The sequence below is a fragment of the Prionailurus bengalensis genome, chromosome X, assembly GCF_016509475.1.
Source record: "Prionailurus bengalensis isolate Pbe53 chromosome X, Fcat_Pben_1.1_paternal_pri, whole genome shotgun sequence".
NCBI classification, from domain to species: domain Eukaryota; kingdom Metazoa; phylum Chordata; class Mammalia; order Carnivora; family Felidae; genus Prionailurus; species Prionailurus bengalensis.
Window position 1 is genome coordinate 82,194,171 of NC_057361.1, and position 19,486 is coordinate 82,213,656.

Below are 19,486 nucleotides of genomic sequence, written 5' to 3' on the forward strand. Positions count from 1 at the left end.
ATGGTGGAAAGCTAAAAGGACTTGAGGCTTCTAGAAATGTGTATTTCCCCAACCTTCGTGGACTTGAACCAAAGACTCCCAACAGGCAGTTCCACTTTAGGTCTACACTCCAGTATACTACTAGGATTTGAAGCTGGGGGGGTGTGGAATCCAGTCAATATAACCTCTTCTACTACACTCAAGGAATGGACTGTCAACAGTGAAATTTCCCCCATCTCATCTCATCTCATCTGAAGGTTCTCTTTTTGTCACATAAAGGTCAGAGATTCCTGGAATACCATGCTGTTCCTTGCACAGAGGAGGTACCTGGACTGATTAACCTTCAGTCTTGGAACCAGACTACACCAAATCTCTCCAGGGTGCAGGTGATAACCAGAATAGAAAGCCTTCTCAATCAGAGTTTAATTTTGTAGAAGCTTTTATTTCAGTGATTAAAAAGATGCAATCAATGGAACCTATACTGATTAACATTAGACATGCACCTCTACCTGAAACTGCTGTTAGTTCTTGACTGGCCTAAATCTTTACAACATACTTAGGCACATCTTTGAATTTTTTCAACCCTGATATACAGCGTCAGTAAGCTTCTTCCTTGTGGCAGTTTAGTAATGAGTATTATGCTCACTGGCTACATTCCTTTATAACCAAAGGCCTCTAGACACTCAAGCTACCTGTACTACCTTGAGACCATACCTTTATATATTTAAGTAAATCACAGCATAGGGGAGATTATCTAGAAAGCTGAAGTGTATTGTATGAATATCCCATTGATTTTTTTCCAACACTGATAGTCAAAACACTAGATAAGGAGGCCTACAGTTAAGTAGCAAATTACCCTTTGCTCATTGCTGCCCTTTTTGAGAGACACAAAGATATATAACAATCTCCCCAGAAATCCTAAATGAATCCATGCAAATGACAGGTTGTACCTACGTGGTCCCACTATCAAATTAGAGAAAGCAGTTCCACTGTCAAAATTATAGAGAGCAATTAATGGGACTTTGAGAAAGCACAGTCCCACATACAGTAATATGCATCTAGTAGAGTTTTCCATTCATCTGTCAATTGTTTTCACAAGATTAGCATTAAAAAACACAGTCAAATACACATGTCCCTCAAAGCACGCACGCACGCGCGCGCACACACACACACACACACACACACACACACACAAAACTGGTCTTTGTTCATTCTCAGATGACAGGATGTCCCAAGAGTGACAAAGGTGGGAGCCAATCCCCCCATAGCCTTTTCTTCAACTATCCCATCAACAGCTCTTCATTTCTTGGACTACCTTCCTTTTCCAAAGAGGTAATGCTGAGATCAGTCAGAAAGGCTTTCTGAGAAAACTGGCTTGGTTTTCTGGGTCTGTTCCAGTCGATTCAAGATGAACTGGCTTGTATCAATGAAGCGCTCAACGCAGTTCACAAAACAGGCCTCAGCCCGACTATCCAACTTTGGCCCAGGCTTGTCCATGCACTTTTCCTGCTCGGGACAAGATACAGAATCACAAACAGGACAAGATACAGAATCACAAAGAGAACTTGGGGTAAAAAAAGGGGGGGTAACTTCTTGTTATTTATAGGAAAAATTTCACCTAAACCCAGTATCTGTTATGTTAATATTTCTCATTTGGCGTATGGCAAGCAGTTATCTACAGCCTTACATTAAATTCTCACAACAATCCTACCTAATAGATACTATTATTAATCCTCATTTTACAAACAGGGAAGCAGTGGGAGAGATACTTTGCCCAAAATTATTGGGCCAGAAAATGGTGGAGCTATTACAGAGCAAAAAGGGGGGGGGGGAGGGGCAAAATACAAGTGAAGTAACCCTTGGCTGAATTTGGCTGTAACTCCACAATGCTGCCACCATTAAATGCCTTTAGACTAACTGCCAGGGGGAAAAAAGGGGGGTGAAAGCATAAATCACAGCAGTGACACCCTGAAACCTATCAAACAAAAAAAAGACATCTATTACCCAAGATGCTGTAACCTTGTATACTTAAGCCAGAAGTTCTTGAATCCTCTCAAGATGAATGGAAAGTTGTATGAATTTTCCTAAAGGGCCCACAAATTACAGATTCTTAGAGGAATCCTCAACCACACCTCCTCCTGGCCCAAATGTAATGAATTACAGTTGTTGTTGTTGTTTTTTTTTTTTTAAAGAATGAAAATACCAAGTAGTACAGGACTTAAGTAAGCATTCGTTAGGGGTCAGAGTCCCACAATACCATCAGTTTATGTGAAAGGGACTATGGAACCAATAACTGTATATAGTTCAAGTTATTTCAAATGAATTTTATTAGTTATTCTCTGCTGTGTACACAAGCGTCAGACTCTCCACTTCCAAGGAAAATTATCCTTGACCTCTGAATTCTATGAGATTTTTTTTCTCAAGGCAGGGCAGTTATGCTGTCCTTGGCAGGTAGAGAACACTTTGATCCTAAGCTGCAAATGCCTTTCACCCTTTTGCCAAGTCCCCTCACAAGGCATATTCAATTCCTCAACATTGAGACCCGAAACAGCTTGGTATTACACAACAACCCAACAAAAAAGCAAATTTAAGTGGGGGGGGGGGGGGAGGGAGACGCTACTTTTACAGTTAGTGGGCTACAGCGACTCATTTGTCACGGACAACGGTTAAAGCAACTGGGAAATCCAGGTTAACCCTGAGGAGTCCAGGAATGGGGGACTCGCTTCCTGGGAATCGGGGCTCCAAAAATAAGAGCTCAGTATTGGTGACCAGCACCAGGCAGCGTCAACCTAGGGTGCCTAAAAGTGCTGCTCGGGACAAGTGTGATCCCCAGTCCTCTGCACCAACAAAGCCGAGGTCTGGCGTGAGAATTCCCCGAGAAGCGGGGTCACCCTCTCACCCCTCCCGCTTGGTGTGAGAAACCGAAGGAAACCAAGGCAAGATGCTACCGGGTCCTCCCCGTCCCCGAATCCCGGACGTCCTGACAAGTCCCGCCCGGAAGGGGCAGGGGGAAAGCAGGGACAGTGGCTAGGTCCCAGCCCCAGCTCCTCACCCAACAAAGTTCCGTCATCTGGTGCACCAGTTGCTGGAAGCGCTGCTTCTGAGTCTCCACCTCGATGAAATGTTGCAGCTGTGGGTCCACCGAGCCCAAACCCGCCGCGGACGAAGACGAGGAGGCATCCATCCCAGCGCCGCCACGCGTGCCGAGAGGAACTCCGCAGCAACTCACCGACCTTCACATGTCTCCGCGACGGAACCGGAACCACAATCCACCGCCTCCAGACCCGCCCCGTGACTGCAATGCGCCGGCGTGTGGCCCCCTACCCCCGCCCGCCGCTCTTCCCAGCCGCTTGCGCTCCCCGCTCCAGCTCGCGACCCAGCGGCCGCTCCCTACGTCAGCCGGGAGGCCTCCGGGCTTGTAGCCGGGTGTTGCGATGCGGTCGAGATGCTATTCCAAAGAGAAACGGTCAAAAGTGAAAAAGGAAGTTACTTCACACCAGGTGGCCGGTTCGGTCTGCCCGACAATCCCTGGCCCTGCCCACTTCCAAATTGGCCCGCGCTTTTCCTGCTGCTGTGACTGCTAGGCCCCTCTCTTAGCGATCCTGGAGCCCCAGTTCTTTGATGGTGTTTTGAAAGAGGCTCCTGCAGAATTTGTCCCCAACTTTCAGAATCATTCCGGTAATGCTGCATGCACTGGTGCTTTGCTTGTGAGTTTATCTCTGATTTAGAGCCAGAATTTTCCAAGAGCCAGAGGAGTTAATTGCCGTGGATCTTGCCGAGTTCTCAAAGTAGGAATATGGCAAACCAATGCCACACAACAGTTCTCTGCAACACTGAGATAGGGCGCTTCAGGGAGGTTGTGTGATTAATCGAGGTAGCAAGAAACCTTCGTGCTTTCCAGTAATTTTATTTTATCAAAACACCCTGCCCTCCCATTTTTATGACACCATTTTATTCTTGCCAAATTCTGCCTCCCGCCCCCCAAGCTCTAATGCCTACCCAAAGAGCTGTTGGATCCCTTTTCAGGCTATTTACATCCCTCCCTCCTCCAAACTTTCCATCCCAAATTCAGTCCTGTCTTAATACTCCTGGAAATTATTTTCTCTGAGAACAATACCAGGCACAAGAATTCCTTGGCTTTTGCTCAGAAGGTACTATCCCAGAGAATCATAGAAAAGAGTCATTCCTAGATGTAGAGAGGGGCCTTTGTGTATTCAGCAAGAGAACAAAGGACCCAGTGCCTGTAAACCTGGGATTTCCTCAGAAATGAAATTGGGGCTTGTGGAGGAGAGGGGTAGAACCAAGAAGCTTATTGGTGAGCTCAGGATTCTTCATCCATGACATCTAGGATGTTGCTCAGAAGAATTTTGAAAGTAGGACGTTCCTCTGCTTTCTAAAACCAAACAGAAAGTAGAGTGTAACAGCAGGCTAAAATCCAAAATTCAAGGGAAATGCACTGAGTAAGCAGCAAATGTTTATCAAGTGTATACTATATTCCCTATAGCATAACCTGTCAATTACACACAAAAGAAAGAAAGAAAGAAAGAAAGAAAGAAGAAAAGAAATGGAAGTGCTCCATAATGTCTTTGTGCACTTTTCATCTTTAGTAACTCAGGTTATTAATGTGATGGGACAATTCACAAATTAAACTCACAAACACTGATTAAACTGAGGGTAAATTCATTACAAAATTGTACATCAATGCATCCTTATTGTGGATCCTCAAGTGAAAAATGGCTACTGAACAAGTTTAAATGTTTGACAGAACTGAAATTGTAAGCTTTCAAATACGGTTTCTATCATCCCACAAAGTTCTACAAAGAAATTAACATTTCAAGATCATGGGCTGCATCAGTGGGCAGAGATCCTCAGCACCTAGGACATTTTTATTACCACTGTCTGGCCTCTAGACTAAGACCCTTTGTGACCACCATGGTCCATAAACCCCTGAGGTATTTCGTGATTCAGGGCATATTCATGCCAGAAAGGTCTCAATCCATCAGAACCAAAGAGTCATCAATTTCTTGTCCCTTTGAATCAGTGGTTCTTAAACCTAGCTGAGTATCAGAATTTCCAGGGATGTTTAAAAAGACTTTTCTGGGTGGGGGGGGGGGGTACCTGGGTGGCTCAGTCGGTTCAGTGTCCAACTTTGGCTCAGGTCATCATCTCATGGCTCATGAGTTTGAGCCCCTCATAGGGCACTGTGCTAATAGCTCAGAGCCTGGAGCCTGCTTCAGATTCTGTGTCTCCCTCTCTACTCCTCCCCCACTCGTGATCTGTCTCTCTCTCTCAAAAATAAAATAAACATTAAAAAAAGTTTTTTTGGAAGACTTTCTGAGTTCTGCTTCAGACATACCTAATTGGAATCTATGAAAGTAAGGCCCAGTTATCTGCAGTTTTAAGAGTTCTCCAGGGATTATGATATGCCAATTTCATGAGTATTACTTTTCTTTAAATGTTTATTTATTTTGGTAAAAAGACAGAAAGAGAGACAGAGAAAGACAGCGACAGGGCATGAGCAGGGGTGGGGGGTGGGGAGCAGAGAGAGGGAGAGAAAGAATCCCAAATAGGCTCCATGATGTCAGCACAGAGCCCAATGTGGGGCTTACTCCAAGGAACCATGAGATCATGACCTGAGCCAAAATCAGGAGTCAGACGCTTAACTGATTGAGCCACCCAGGTGCCCCTCATGAGAACTACTTTAAACAGGCTCTGCAGAAAGCACCTGTATGAAACAGTTAACTAGCAGAATGAGGATGTCCTAGTTGGCAAGGAGCATTGTCAATCTCCCTTAAACCTGCATGGCGCAGGAGAGAGAAGGGAAATGGTGTCCCTTTCTCCATACATCCTTTGTGACTTCAGTCATTTGTTGAAGGGAAAGGAACCATGCTTTGATCCAGATACCCACTTTTCACCCCACCAAGAGGACTCCAGATTCACATATATGCTTGTTGGACACTGTCCTTTCCTGTTTCTAGTGGCACAGAACTAAGCCGAGCATTCATTTCCTGCTAGAGATTTAGGGTGCCAAATTAAAGTTGCCAAGGATCTACTGAAAAGTGGAGAAAGCACCTCTGAAAAAACTCCAGGTGAGAGCAGCAACACATTTTATTTTATTTTATTTTTATTTTTGAGACAGAGAGAGACAGAGCATGAGCAGGGAAGGGGCAGAGAGAGAGGGAGACACAGAATCTGAAGCAGGCCCCAGGCTCTCAGCTGTCAGCACAGAGCCCGATGCGGGGCTGGAACTCACAGACCACGAGATCATGACCTGAGCTGAAATTGGACGCTTAACCAACTGAGCCACCCAGGTGCCCCCAAAACATTTTAGTAATAGTGGGATAGGCTCCTTATTTTCAAAATACCACTACTATCCACATACCCCATGATGCATTATATTTAAAAAAAAAAATGACCACTACTGGGGCACCTGGGTGGCTCAGTTGGTTCAGCATCCGACTTCATCTTAGGTCAGTGGTTCTTGAGTTCGAGCCCCACATTGGGCTCTCTGCTGTCAGCATGGAGGCTGCTTCAGATTCTCTGCCCCCTCCCCCACTCCCCTGCTTTGCTCTCTCTCTCTCTCTCTCTCTCAAAACACTAAATAAACATTTAAAAAATTAAAAATGACCACTGCCTATTTTAGTTCCTTTCAGGATTTTTTTTTAATGCCATTTAGGACCACAGCCAGAAAAGGTTGGCAGTTAGTAAAGTAGAAGAAAAAGCCAATGACTTCCAAAGGAATCAACACAAATTTTAATGACTTTTCTCTTCATTGTAAGAGTCCATACATTTGCCTGAGTACCGTTAACTGCCTGCTTATGCTAGGTGACATGGGCCCACAACATCCCCTCTCCCTAAAGCTGAGTTGGTAATGGAGTCTGTTAATGATACTCTAGGGAAAACTGGATGAGCCTGGGAAAGCCTCTGGCCATCAAAGGACTGGGGTACAGGCTGGGTCCAAGAATGTGTGTAGCTATCGGTGTGTGCCCAGCTGCCATGTGGCCAGGGAGCATGGGAACTGGGTGCCTGGCTGGCTAAATGGGAAAGTACAGCTTGAGGAAATAACTTAAGAGGTCCCAACAAAACACTTACCTCATGCCAGCAGCTGTACATGATGCTATATACCCTCTCTGAAGCTAGATGAGGCCTATAGAGACGTAGACCTTGGGCAATGTGTTCAGCTGTTTCACTGTTAGTAAATCTTTCATATGGCATCTTCCCCAGAGAGTAAATTTCCCACATCAAAACCCCTAGAAAATGAAAAAATGTATTAAGTCGATTTGCAGTCTCTTCAGGTAGTTGGGACACTAGTCTTCCTAGATCAATGTCAAATATTAGATGGAGCTGATTCCCCACACTTTGAATTTTGCATTTGGTCTAAACTGCTCCTGTAGTACTGACCACACTAGAGGGTAAACAGGGTCTTACTGGACTATTAGCTCCTCTAGGAAAGAGACAGCTTCTTATTTGTAATTATAGGGTCTGGTAGAGTCCCTTGGTACATAATCAGTATTCAGAAGCTGTGGAATACTGAATAAATTGTTCCTCTCAATATATTGTGAGTTCTAAGAAGGCAGGAATCATGTCTATTTTACTGTTTTTAGCCCCAGGAACCCCTGTGGTGCCTGACAATAGTAAGCACTCCCTAAGGATTAGAAGAATGAAAACAACAAATAGTAACCTCTGTGTGCAGGTTACAAAGTGGCAATTTCCCCACTGCTTTCCCTTCCTTTGAGCTATATAATGTGTATAATTTTATCCACTCACCAAAAGCCCAAATGTCAGATTTGCTGCTGAACTTGCTATACATAAGGACTTCTGGTGGAGACCACCGGACTGGAAATTTGGAGCCTACTGAGCTTGTGTATTCATCATCCAGGACATACCTGTGGATGGTTCAAGACTTGTTACTGTTAGGATTTGGAGAGCTTGACATGTGCTTAAACTTTCTTGGCACAGTCATATGAACTGCACAAATGCATGCCTATGGGCCAATCAGTATGTTTTTAAAAAGTTATTTTTAATGTAATCCTGTTTTCTTATCTGAATTAGCTTTCTTGATTAATAATATGGTTACAGAAAGTATGAAGTGAAATAATACTCCCTTCTTCTTCTCTGTCCTTCTTTGTCTTTTCTCCTTCCTTCTAGTCTGTAGTTGCCCGTGGGAATTAGACTAATTAGTAAAGAAGGAGGCTCAGGAGTAGAGACAACAGGATTAACAAATCAAAAAAAAAATATTTGGAGAAATTGGCTAAAGAGGGAATGACAAAATAGAGGAGAGGGATACAAAGGACAAAAGAAGTGACTTAATTCAGAGAAAGAAAAGGAACAGAAAGACTAGAATGAGGGGGATAAAAGAAAGGGAGAGGGTGAAAAACAATAACGCTGCCTCATGTTTGTGCTGTGCTATTTTTACTTTTACTTTTTTTAATGTTAATTCATTTTTTGAGAGAAAGAGAGAGAGAGAGAGAGAGAGAGAGAGAGAGACGGAACAGGGGAGGGGGCAGAGACAGAGGGAGACAGAATCTGAAGCAGGTTCCAGGCTCTGAGGTGTCAGCACAGAGCCCAACGCGGGGCTTGAACTCATGAACTTCAAGATCATGACCTGAGTCAGTGTCAGACACTTTGAATGATTGAGTCACCCAAGCACCCTTATTTTACTTGTAGAGGGAAAGATGAAAAAGATACACTTACCTGGACAGGCCGAAGTCAGATACTTTAACAACTCCTTGATCATTTACCAAACAGTTTCGGGCTGCCTGTAGTACAACAATTACCAGTGAGACTCTGGCCCTGACATACAGGTCACAAAGGCACAAAGCTTCTGCCCACCAGGGGAATGAAGCCAGGGAAGCTTCATCTCTTTCACTCCAGAGACACTTTCCCACCCAGCAGGAGTCAGCTGTTGCCACTGAGAAACTTGGATACATTTCCCATACATCTAAAGCAACCTGCTATGTAGACATAAGTAAAACATTGAGGGCATGCAGAATGATTCCATTCACAGTGATGATTCCATGACACCCCTTCCTCTACCAAAATGTTGAGAGAATTAGGGGAAACAGAAGGCAAGTTTGTTTTGTTTGGTTTGCTTTTCTGCCAGTGGGCTAAGACAATTTGAGCCTTGGCCTCCCTGAAATAAGCAGTGACACAAACTCTGATGCCTCTAGAGGCTAGGCAGGCACAGGCAAAATGAGAGAGTGAAGTGGGGAGGGTAGATTGCAGGAAAATGCAAGGCATGCAGTTGGTCTGAAGGAGGCAGCTGTTCCTCAGCACCAGTTGACTGTTAGCATGGTCTGTGAGAATGGGCCTGGTGTTTCAAGATGGTCAAGATTTTCAAGACAAGCTGGAAATTCAGTTTTTATTTTTAATGAAAACACTTTTTATGTTTATTTATTTATTTTGAGAGAGAGAGAGAGAGAGAGAGAGAGCGAGCACAAGCAGAGTAGGGGCAGGGGGCGGGGAGAGAATCCCAAAAAGGCTCCGCGCTCTCAGCACAGAGCCTGATGTGGGGTTTGAACGCCCAAGCCGTGAAATCATGACCTGAGATGAAATCAAGAGTCAGATGCTTAATCCATTGAGCCACCCAGGTGCCCTCAGTTTTTTTTTAAATGTGTTTTTAAGTGTTTGCTAAGTAACATACAACATTTTTTTAAATAAAAAAACAAATGCACCCAAATGTACAAATGTACTCTGATGTAACCAAATGAGGTTCTGTGCCAAGGAGCAGCCCCAGTGTAAAGCAGGGTTGCCCTTCTGTCCTGAAGGACCCCACCATTTTTACTTGCTGTGGTAGGGGATGCGAGTGAGTGACAGCTCTAGCTACCACCATGGCATAACTTGTGTTGGGGCTAGAGATCCTTGACTGGTTGACCACTGGAGCATAGGTTCACCTAACTCTTAATGCCTTCTAGATAAAACTGAAATGATGATTCCAGCAACCCTCCTCATCCATGTACTATATATATTCCTCTGCTACTTTCACCCCCTCGGTCCTTGGTCCCAGGCCAATCCTTCTGAGGTCCTACCAGGTCTCGGTGAAGAAATTGCTTTGACTCCAGGTATTCCATGGCTTCACAGACATCCTTGCACATCTCCAGCAGCTGCTGAGTCTGGAGGCGGTGGCGCATTTCCCTCAGGTAGTTCAGGAGGCAGCCATTGGCCATGTACTCAGTGATGATGAAGATGGGGCGCTGCTTGGTACAGACGCCATACAACTGTACCAGCTTCTCATGGGAAAGATTCCTACAGGAGAGGCAACAAACCAGTCCTCCCTTTCTGGCTCTGCATACTAATCAGAAAGGGGCTGGAGAGGAAAAGAGTTGGCCTGGAAGTAGAGTATCAGGTAAGGGACCATGATAACAAGTTGACTTTCCTCCTTCCCACCCTAAACCACAAATATGCCTAATATGTGAGAGTAGAGAGGGATTTGAAGCCTGTCAATAGAACAGAAAATAAGCCCAGGGCTAACTGAATAATAAGGGTAATCAGAATCAGTCTTCCTTTTGAAATTTTCATTTTTCACATTTATCCTTAAATGCTACTGAGATGGTACAACCCTGTGATCAACACTATTATCAACCAATATCTAAGATAAATAAATGATTACCTCAGCAGTTAGTATTCCCACCAATCAAAGATTGACCTCAGGCCCTGGTCCTAAATCTCTCCTACTCTAAGTCACCTTAAGCCACAGCGGAAACAGTCCTGGTAATTCCTAGACTCCAGCAACTGGATTGAGAGTTGAGTTTGGGCTGTAACTCACATCATGACTTTGGCTTCTTCAATGAACTCATCCTCGGACATGGAGCCTTCTTTGATCATCTTGATGGCCACATCATACTGGCCTCTCCATTTCCCATATTTCACTACCCCAAATTGTCCAGTCCCCAGCTCCTTTAAGAAGGTCAGGTCCTTTGGATCGATTTCCCATGATCCTATAACAACAAAGCCTTGATACGATTCTTTGGGAGTCATGTATGTATAATTCCTACAATAGATAAGAATCTCTACTAGGGGTAGTAATAGGCAAGTGGTAAAAAGGAAATGTTCAGGAGTACTAATGTCTCTTTGCCTGGGAAAATCTCAGGGACAGGGTGGTTACTGGTTGAAGGAATTGGAATTTTAGGTGCCAATTAGCCATAAAGGAAGGATAAACTAGACAATCTGTTAAAATTCCTTTATGGTTATTTTTTTAACACAATTAAAAAATAATCCCTTTATGAATCTGTTTTTGCAGTCCCAGTAGGAGCCACCAGGGCAAGAAGAATTATTAAATAACTTGTTTGGCTTTGTTTTAATCTTCCTTGAGGCAGCTGGTGCAGAACAATGTGCTGCAAGGTCTAATTGGGTCTGCCAAAGGTGGTCCTTGCAACTGATCAGTCCACCCTACCCTAGAGAAATAAGAAGTTACCGTAGCCCAGGCCTGCAGTGGAAGGTGCATTCTTGTTTTGTTGAGACACTGGATATTTGAGCCTAGATATGAGTCCTGAAACATACAAAGAGGGTCATGCTGCTGGTGCAGTGTAGGAGGTGGGATGTCATACACACCCTCGCTTAAAGCCTTACACTTCTGATATTTATCTTTCTGGTACATTTTGAATCCCAGAAGATCTTCACGAGCCCAAATTTTTCTGGAAGTTTCTCCTTTCACAAAAGGATTTTCAGAAAAAAAGAGATAAATACTAATTGAAATACACTCCCCACTGCCTTGCATGGGGATAGCAGACAGCAACAAGTCTTCTCAATGTATTCATGCCCTCATCAATCTCCCAGTTTTTCAAATGCCTACCAGACTTAGAAACTGTCTTCTGATATTTTCTAATCTGTATGTTCTTTGAGGGCAAGGACCTTGACTAATTACTGTGTTCTCCTCCAGTATCAAGAAAACTGCTGAGGACACAATAGGAACTCAATGAATACTTGCTGATTTATTAGTTACCAGTATCTTCTATGTCTTTCCTTACCACTGAGATTCAGTCACCAAATAAGAAGTCAGTCTGTACTGGGTGTAAAGTCTGCCTTTGACTGCCTCTTTACTTGACCTCTACCCAGCATCATAAGGGTTTTCTTTCACAGCTAATTTTCACTGCTTTGTGAGGCTTTTTGTCCCCTCACCACTTTGTCCTGAATTGCTTCTACTGGTTCTTGTCACACCCTTCTTCTCTGGTACCCCTGATACTCACCTGCAGAGTTATGCTGATGGTAGTTAATGAGTTCAGGGATGGTGCTGAAAAGGTGCTTCTCAGCCAGGTAATACTGGCTCTGAGGTGTGGAACACACAACATAATGGCGTATCACCCCTTGAGAGTCCCTAAGGAAGTGGGTGCTGAGTCAGCAACTTGAGAACAAAGGTCAGCAGGACCCAAAGTAAAGTGAATTTTGAGTTTATGGCACACAGGTAGTAGGAGAGGCACACTATTAAATAACCTCTCCCCTTTGTCCCCAGGGCCTTGGAACAGTAATGCTCACCCTGTAGATTTAGCAAACACAGACACAGTATATTTTCCTGCTTTGCTGGAGTCTCTGACAATGAAACCTCCTTCTTTCCCCTGAAACAATGAAAAAGAAGCTGACTTTAAGGAGGAAGTGGTGCTCACACCTGCATCCCACCTGCCCAAACCTGAGAGAAAACTGAAGCCTTGATTTTACTGCCAAGTTCCATGTTTGAGCTGCAGCCTCATTGCTTTTGATACTGAAAAGTGTAATTGAGACCCCCCCAAATAAAATGACAGCCTTGACACTGCCTTGCCTTGAGGTGACAGATAGAAGCAAACTCTCACTTGTTGTGCAAGGAGAATGCCATTTGCCTGTGGTCACACACTTACCTCTTGCTTTAGCAGTTGCTCAGCTTGACTCCGAGTCATGTGTTTAGAATACCACCTGTAAAGGGAGAATGCTTCAGTGGCTCTTAGGCCACAGGGTTAGCAGCTTAGAGGTTACAGCACTTTTCACGGCTCGTCTATGCCAGTGGTTCAGTCAGTTCAATTAACTCCTATTTATTGAGTACCTATCATGTGCATAGCACACAGCATCCCTTTCCCAAAGACTGGTTGGAAATGAAGAGCACAGGACAAAAGGCAAAGGGGTTCAAGGAAGGGATTAGGGACAGGACATTCAAGGATAATCCATTTACATGATTAGGGAGAAAGGAAAACAACAGAAGTTTGACGTTTTCACCCTGTCTTATCAAATTGTCAAATACTTTTCTTTGAATGGTTCTTCTGAATTTGGGTAGGTGAGGTTGTGTGATGACCTCTCCAGCTCTCATAAGAAAAGAGTGTTTGGGGTGAGGGTAAGACATACCCACTGACTTAGGGTGGTGGCATCATTTGACCCAGTTGGCAGTGGCTTTAGTAAGTATCTTAAAATAAAAATTTTACTGAAAGTATAAGAATGTATACATTATATTCCATTCGTCTGGGAAGACTGTGTGCTGGGAACATAAGCATACTCACTCATACATTTCTATGGAGTCTTCTGCTTCGGTGACATAGTTACTAGGGATGTAGCCTTCCTGCCTGTAGAGGAGACAGTGTGGTATATCATCCAGTACTTCCCATCCTGGCAGGGGCGGGGGATACAGATTCATATGCTTGTATCCCCTGGCTCAGAACAGATCTCAAATGGAGGTATATAAACCACATTCCTCCCTCAAAGAGGATCATGTCACTGATGCATGGCTAAGCCAGTGAAGTGTGTAGCTTCTGCATGTGCAGCGCTGATTATATGCACATGACAACATATGGGCCATACCTTGTAGGCTCCGAGAGGTGGCCACAAGTAGAGCTGCACTCTGGGAAGTACTTGGCAGGACAGCATAGTCACTTTGGTGTGGGAAGAACAACTTCTGATTGGGATACTGAACGGGGGAATCATGCTGCAAGATTTTGCATGTGTGTGGAGAAGGTGGGCTCAAGGCTCCAGAAGGGCTGGAGTGGACTCACCCATTTTTATCCCGCGCTCTCCACCAGGGTAAGTTGCTCTCCTCCAGGATAAAATACTCATCACCCTTTCGTAGCTGTAGATCATTTGCATTCATTGGCATATAATCATAAAGGGCTACAACCTTTTTCAGCTCACTTGTAGAGGGAGGTGCTGCTGTTGGCTCAGGGGGCAGAGGCTTTTTCAAGATCTGTGTATTTGAGGAGGAAAAAGTAGGGGATTTTGGCTAGATATCAAACCCTCTCCTCTTCTCCCCCAACTCTCAGGCTTACTAGAGACACCAGTCTAACCTAAATCAGGAATTTAAAAAAATGTTTATTCAGCATTTATTCAACCAGTTTTCAAGTATCTATGCTGGCTTCTCAGCCTGGAGTGCACATCAGAATCATCTAGAGAGTGGCTAATAATCATAGGCTGTTTCCTATATCAATAGTGTCAACATATCTGGGGATGGGACCCAGGCACCAGTATTTTTAAAACTTCCCAGACAAAAACCATGAACAGTCATGATCTAGAAACCTTGGCATTAAACAAGTACATGGATCTACTAAGTGGCTCCAAATCTTAGTTTCCTTGTTTGTAAAATGAGCATAATAACTCCAGCCCTGCTTACTCATAAAATATGAGAAAGAGGTTTTTAGATTTCAAAAAGTAACCAAAAAATCAATAATAATATACTAGTGGTAGGATCAAAAATTGTGTATATGGGTTTTCACTGTTAAATTCTTACAACTCTATGTTTGAAAATATTTTTCACTTAAAAATATCAGGCTTTGTTTTGTTTTAAAGAGTTGATTGGATTAAATCATTGCCAAGAGCTTTGCAATAGCCCTCTATCTTACCACTGAATAGGAAGTCCTAATTAGGACAAATCCCATGTTTCCTCAAGAACTCCAATTAACATTACTAAGTCCCCTGGGAGTTCTAAGACTAGTGTGCTTTCAGGGTGTGACTGTAAGTTTCTCTTTTTTTAATTTTTAATTTTATTTTTAAATTAATCTCTACACCCAACATGGGGCTTGAACTCATGACCCCAAGATCAAGAGTCACATGCTCTACCGACTGAGCTACCCAGGTGCCCCTGTAAGTTTCTATTTAAACAGTAGCAGCACCAATTTCCCTGTATACCTGGTCCTCCTCAGGTGTGGGAGGAAGGGGCTTTTTCGTCTTTCGGTGAGAACTCCCAGGTTTTAAACCTACAAAGTAAGAAACCAGTTTTGATATAGAATGCATCTTAGGAAAGGGCCCAGGGACAGATTTGATTAGGAACTTAGCTTTTGTATACATTACCTTTAGGAAAGTTATAAAAAGTCTAAGTGCGTACAGCCCTGGACCAGGTTGCACAGCTTGGACAGCAGAGTGCCAGCAGGATTTCGGCCCCAGCTAAACCCCTCTCCCAGGCCCCTTTGTGCAGCGGGCAAAATGTACAAACCTGGGTTTGACAGACCCTTGAAAGGGTGGTGGATAGGGTCAAAAGAGGGAGAAGTTATATTGATCAGATCTCTTACTTCCATTCCTATTCTCCAAAATTTGGCAGCCCATAGCATTTTTGGCTGTCTGAGAGCAGCAGAGATACTGCCCATCGATCCAGAAGCAAGGATGGTATTTCTGTGCCAGATCACTGTTGTACCGGATTACTGTAATGGGAGAGAGAGAGAAAGAGATCACATCTGAAATTCCAAAGAATCCACCATTTGCATGTTTTCCTCTTTGACTAAGGTTAGTGGTGAGCTCCAAACAACTGCCCCTTCCTCAGGACCAGTTGGCTCATATCCCTGTCCCTGGAGAGTTCTTGTGCAGTCCTCTTCAGTGGTCTCTCATGATGACTATCTCCTGACTACTGTGGTAAGAATAGCTATGTGTCCAGAGCCCCAGAACAACAACAAAATATATATGTTCTCTGTTTTCCCAGTAACCATTACAATATTCCTGTAAGGGAACGTGTTGATTATGGTGTTCTTTTCCAGATACAGGAAACAATAAGCCCATGCCAAACTCACTCCAGTTCTCAACATGCCAATGTCCCAGCTACCTGAGTGGTCTTTTAGAGATACCTACTTTAGTGAGATTATCTGCATCAGGCTTTCCATGTTCATAGAATAGACAATAGAATGGAGCTCAGGAGCAAATGAAGTGATTCTGCCTCTAAGAATAAACATGGTTCCGGTCTTCCTAGGGCCACCAAGGTGAGTTCAGCTCATTGTGGGAGATAAACACAGCACCTCCATTTCCTTCACAGAGTCATGAGGTTCAAAATGTCTCCCAGAAGCCAAAGTACTTTGCAAAGAATAGAGTGGTTTGCAGATAGGAGGAATTGGTATTACTGTTTTTAATACTGTGGCATCTCAAGAACCTGAGCATGAAGTCAATTAGATAAGTCATCCATGGGATCAAGTTGTCAGATAACAGAGCCAAGACAACTGAAATAATTGACAATAGCTATCATTGGGACAAAAAGACTTTGGCTGGTCTAAAAATATGCACATTTGAGGACTTGCACATTTCAGCCTTTACTGCTAAGGAGAAGCCCATGTAACTTTTTTTTTTAAGATAAAAACAAGGCAGGGGTGCCTGGGTGGCTCAGCTGGTTGAATGTCCAACTTCAGCTCAGGTCATGATCTTGCAGTTGACGAGTTCGAGCCCCGCATTAGGCTCTGTGCTGACAGCTCAGAGCCTGAAGCCTGCTTCAGATTCTGTGTCTCCCTCTCTCTCTGCCCCTTCCCTGCTCATGCTCTGTCTCTCTCTGTCTCAAAAATATATAAATATTAAAAAATTTTTAAAAAAACAAGGGAAATTTTTCCTCTGTAGAGACCAACTCAAGTCCTTAAGAGCTTGCTAGTCTCACTCCATTCATTCACTTAAGACTTTGAGGGAAGCCTAGAAGCTTCTGGTGGCCAGGTGCATTTCACAGGCAAATTAACAAAAGTGCTGCTTTTTTTAAAGTACTATTGTGATACTTTTCTAAACATGGATTGGAGGACTTCTAACCACTGTTCCCTGCTTAACCTCATCCTTTACTTTCTCAGCACTCCCCTTCACCATCATACCAGGTACAGGGTGGTGGGACCTAGTCAGATGGAGGTGCAAGCTAAGGGGCTGCATTGTCTCTAGAGAATTTTAAAACACTAGTAAAACCAACCAAAAGTCTGTCTTTTATTATTACCAGGCACTGGCAATTCTGAACAACATTCCAGATGTCAGCCAGGACTGATCACTCTCACTACCTCCATTCTCTGCCCCTCTCTCCTCCCACCATTACTCTTCACCCAGGGATTTGAAGGCCCTCTGGTGCAGGCCTGCACACTGGCAGACCAGAATTCTTAACCAATAACTGGCTGCTCTACAAAACGAAGCTATGCTAATATGCGGATGAAGGCACATAATGCTTTCTGCCCTCTCTCCCTACAGAAGACTCATTAAGAACTCACCCTACATTGCTAAATAATGCCTGCCTCTTACAGGGTCCCTTGAAGACGACACCCTTTCTCTTGCTGGCTAATCCAGAACTGGTATTTCCAGCTACCTAGGAGGGAATTTCAAAAACATTCATCTGTTATGGACTAAATGTTTATGTCCCCCCTGCCTTGAAATTCATATGATGAAGCCACTCAATGCGATAGTATTAGGAGATGGAGGCTTAGGGAGGTAATTAGGTCATAAGAATGGAGTCCTCATGATGGGATTAGTGCCCTTATAAGAAGAGACAAGAGAGAGAGATTCTGTCTCTCTCTGCCATAGGAAAACAGAGGGATAAAGTGGCCATTCTGCAAGCCAGGCAGAGGGTTCTCACCAGAAACCAAATCCACTGGCATATTGATCTTGGACTCCCCAGATTCCAGAATGGTGATAAATCAACGTTTTTTGTTTAAGCCACCTGGTCTATGGTATTTTTTATTACAGCCTGAACTAAGGCAGTGTCCAAGTGAGAGGGCCAGGAAAGACTACTTCACCAATGCATAGGGCCAACTCTGTCTGGGAAGCACTAATGGTTGGTGCACTTTCTCCAAGTACTTGATGGGCTGGTCTCTCATGTTCATATTTATCAGGATAATGTCTAAAATTCTGTTTCATTATGAATGAGTTCTTCCTCCCTATATTAGTTGTTGCAGTTTTGTCAATGCCACTCTTTCTTTCATGTTTGGTGAGGTCAGGACTTTTGCTTATTTTTGAAGTTGCAATTAGGAGAGGATCTATTAAGCTTGTCCAAACCAATATTCTACAGTGAATGTAGACACATATCTGTGGTGCTATAACATTAAAGTGCCCACTGTTGTGTTCAAGGAAATGGAAGGAGAGAGCCCAAGTCCTCAGGGATACAACCTCTGCATGGAAAGTGCCACTGAAAAAAGAAGGCAGCTGGATATGGGGTACCTGAAGCCCTACTTTTAAATGGAGGTATAACTTACACATAATGAAGTGTGCAATCTAAGATATACAACTAGCCACATTTGTCTACAACCATTTAACCACCACTCTGATCCAGGACCTCAGAAGGCTCCCTCAGGCACTTTAATAGCCAATAACCCTGCAGAGGTAGCCAGTACTCAGATGAAGTCTCCTTCTCATGCCTGTGATTTTCAACTGCTGCATTTTATCCTACAGTGGGATAACTTATCCCTAGAGTAGGACTTTATGCCTCCTAGATTATCTCACAATTGGCATTGCAGAACCTGGGGCTGTCTTGGTATTGTTACGACTTGCACCTAAATCCCCCAGCAACTATGGTATTTTGTTGCAAGTTGCCTACTTTTTTGGGTCATATTGTCAGCCCAAGCAGGTTCAAGAAGACATACACCCAGGTGTAGAACAACTGGAAATGAAATGCCTTCAGAAACACAAGAGAAGAAAAGGCAAAATTGTACCTTCCCACACTACCTATCCACACTAATAACCCAACTCAAATGGTAGTGTTTTCTATTTGTTTTGGCTTTATTTTTACTGTTGTTGTAGTTTTACTTACCTAATGAACTTTAATAGTAGCGCGCATAATCAGCATTATAAGTTTGCCATTTGAGTTAATAAGCCAAGTTTACAAGCTGGATATTCTTTTTTTTTATTTTCTTAATGATTATTTATTTATTTTGAGAGAGAGACAGAGAGGAGAGAGAGAGAGAGCTCAAACAGGAGATGGGCAGAGAGAGAGGGAGAGAGAAACAATCCCAAACAGACTCTGCAGTGCCAGTGTAGAGCCCAACACCGGGCTCAATCTCACAAACTGTGAGATCATGACCTGAGCCAAAATCAAGAGTCAGACCCTTAACGGACTGAGCTACCCAGGCGCCCCACACACTGGATATTCAGTCGTTGCTAATACCTTGAATATAGTGGACACTCAGTAAATATTTGTTAGGCTAACTTATGACCGGTTTTGAAATTAGTAGTTTAAGTGTAAGGGAGTTACTAACTTGCATGTGTCACTTTTTTTTCTCTTCTGGTTCTTGCTCAGTATGTCCCACTTTCCCCTATTTCCAAACTAACTCCTAGCTGTCCATCAACATGGAGCCCTAGTTAGTGGTGGCTGTATACTCTTACAGAAAAATCAGTGAGCATAACCATTGGTCCC

General features: G+C 43.6%; 2 protein-coding genes across 3 annotated transcripts in view; both read right to left on the minus strand.

Moving 5' to 3' along the window:
- Positions 1-400: 400 nt before the first annotated feature.
- TIMM8A (translocase of inner mitochondrial membrane 8A) lies at positions 401-3,249 on the minus strand. The gene is made up of 2 exons (XM_043571537.1): positions 3,032-3,249; positions 401-1,485 (listed from the first exon to the last, which is right to left on the minus strand). The coding sequence occupies exons 1-2, from the start codon at positions 3,161-3,163 to the stop codon at positions 1,324-1,326; spliced, it is 294 nt and encodes a 97-aa protein (XP_043427472.1). The 5' UTR covers positions 3,164-3,249; the 3' UTR covers positions 401-1,323.
- Positions 3,250-3,870: 621 nt separating this feature from the next.
- Positions 3,871-19,486, minus strand: part of BTK (Bruton tyrosine kinase) — a 31,662-nt gene continuing 16,046 nt past the window's right edge. For both annotated transcript variants that reach the window (XM_043571535.1, XM_043571536.1), the window contains exons 6-19: positions 15,432-15,560; positions 15,052-15,119; positions 13,926-14,113; positions 13,437-13,499; positions 12,807-12,861; positions 12,451-12,530; positions 12,165-12,292; positions 11,393-11,467; positions 10,745-10,916; positions 10,008-10,224; positions 8,674-8,738; positions 7,747-7,865; positions 7,072-7,229; positions 3,871-4,372 (exon numbers count right to left, since the gene is read on the minus strand). In XM_043571535.1, coding sequence (XP_043427470.1) covers positions 4,301-4,372; positions 7,072-7,229; positions 7,747-7,865; positions 8,674-8,738; positions 10,008-10,224; positions 10,745-10,916; positions 11,393-11,467; positions 12,165-12,292; positions 12,451-12,530; positions 12,807-12,861; positions 13,437-13,499; positions 13,926-14,113; positions 15,052-15,119; positions 15,432-15,560 — 1,589 coding nt within the window. In that variant the 3' untranslated portion in view covers positions 3,871-4,300. The remainder of the gene's footprint in view (positions 4,373-7,071; positions 7,230-7,746; positions 7,866-8,673; positions 8,739-10,007; positions 10,225-10,744; positions 10,917-11,392; positions 11,468-12,164; positions 12,293-12,450; positions 12,531-12,806; positions 12,862-13,436; positions 13,500-13,925; positions 14,114-15,051; positions 15,120-15,431; positions 15,561-19,486) is intronic.

Excerpts from the sequence above, each read along its gene's own strand:
- TIMM8A (XM_043571537.1), bottom strand. The coding sequence starts at position 3,163 with ATGGATGCCTCCTCGTCTTCGTCCGCGGCGGGTTTGGGCTCGGTGGAC. Across the intron at positions 1,486-3,031 it reads AGATGACGGAACTTTGTTGG|GAAAAGTGCATGGACAAGCC; the intron begins GTGAGGAGCTGG and ends TGTCCCGAGCAG.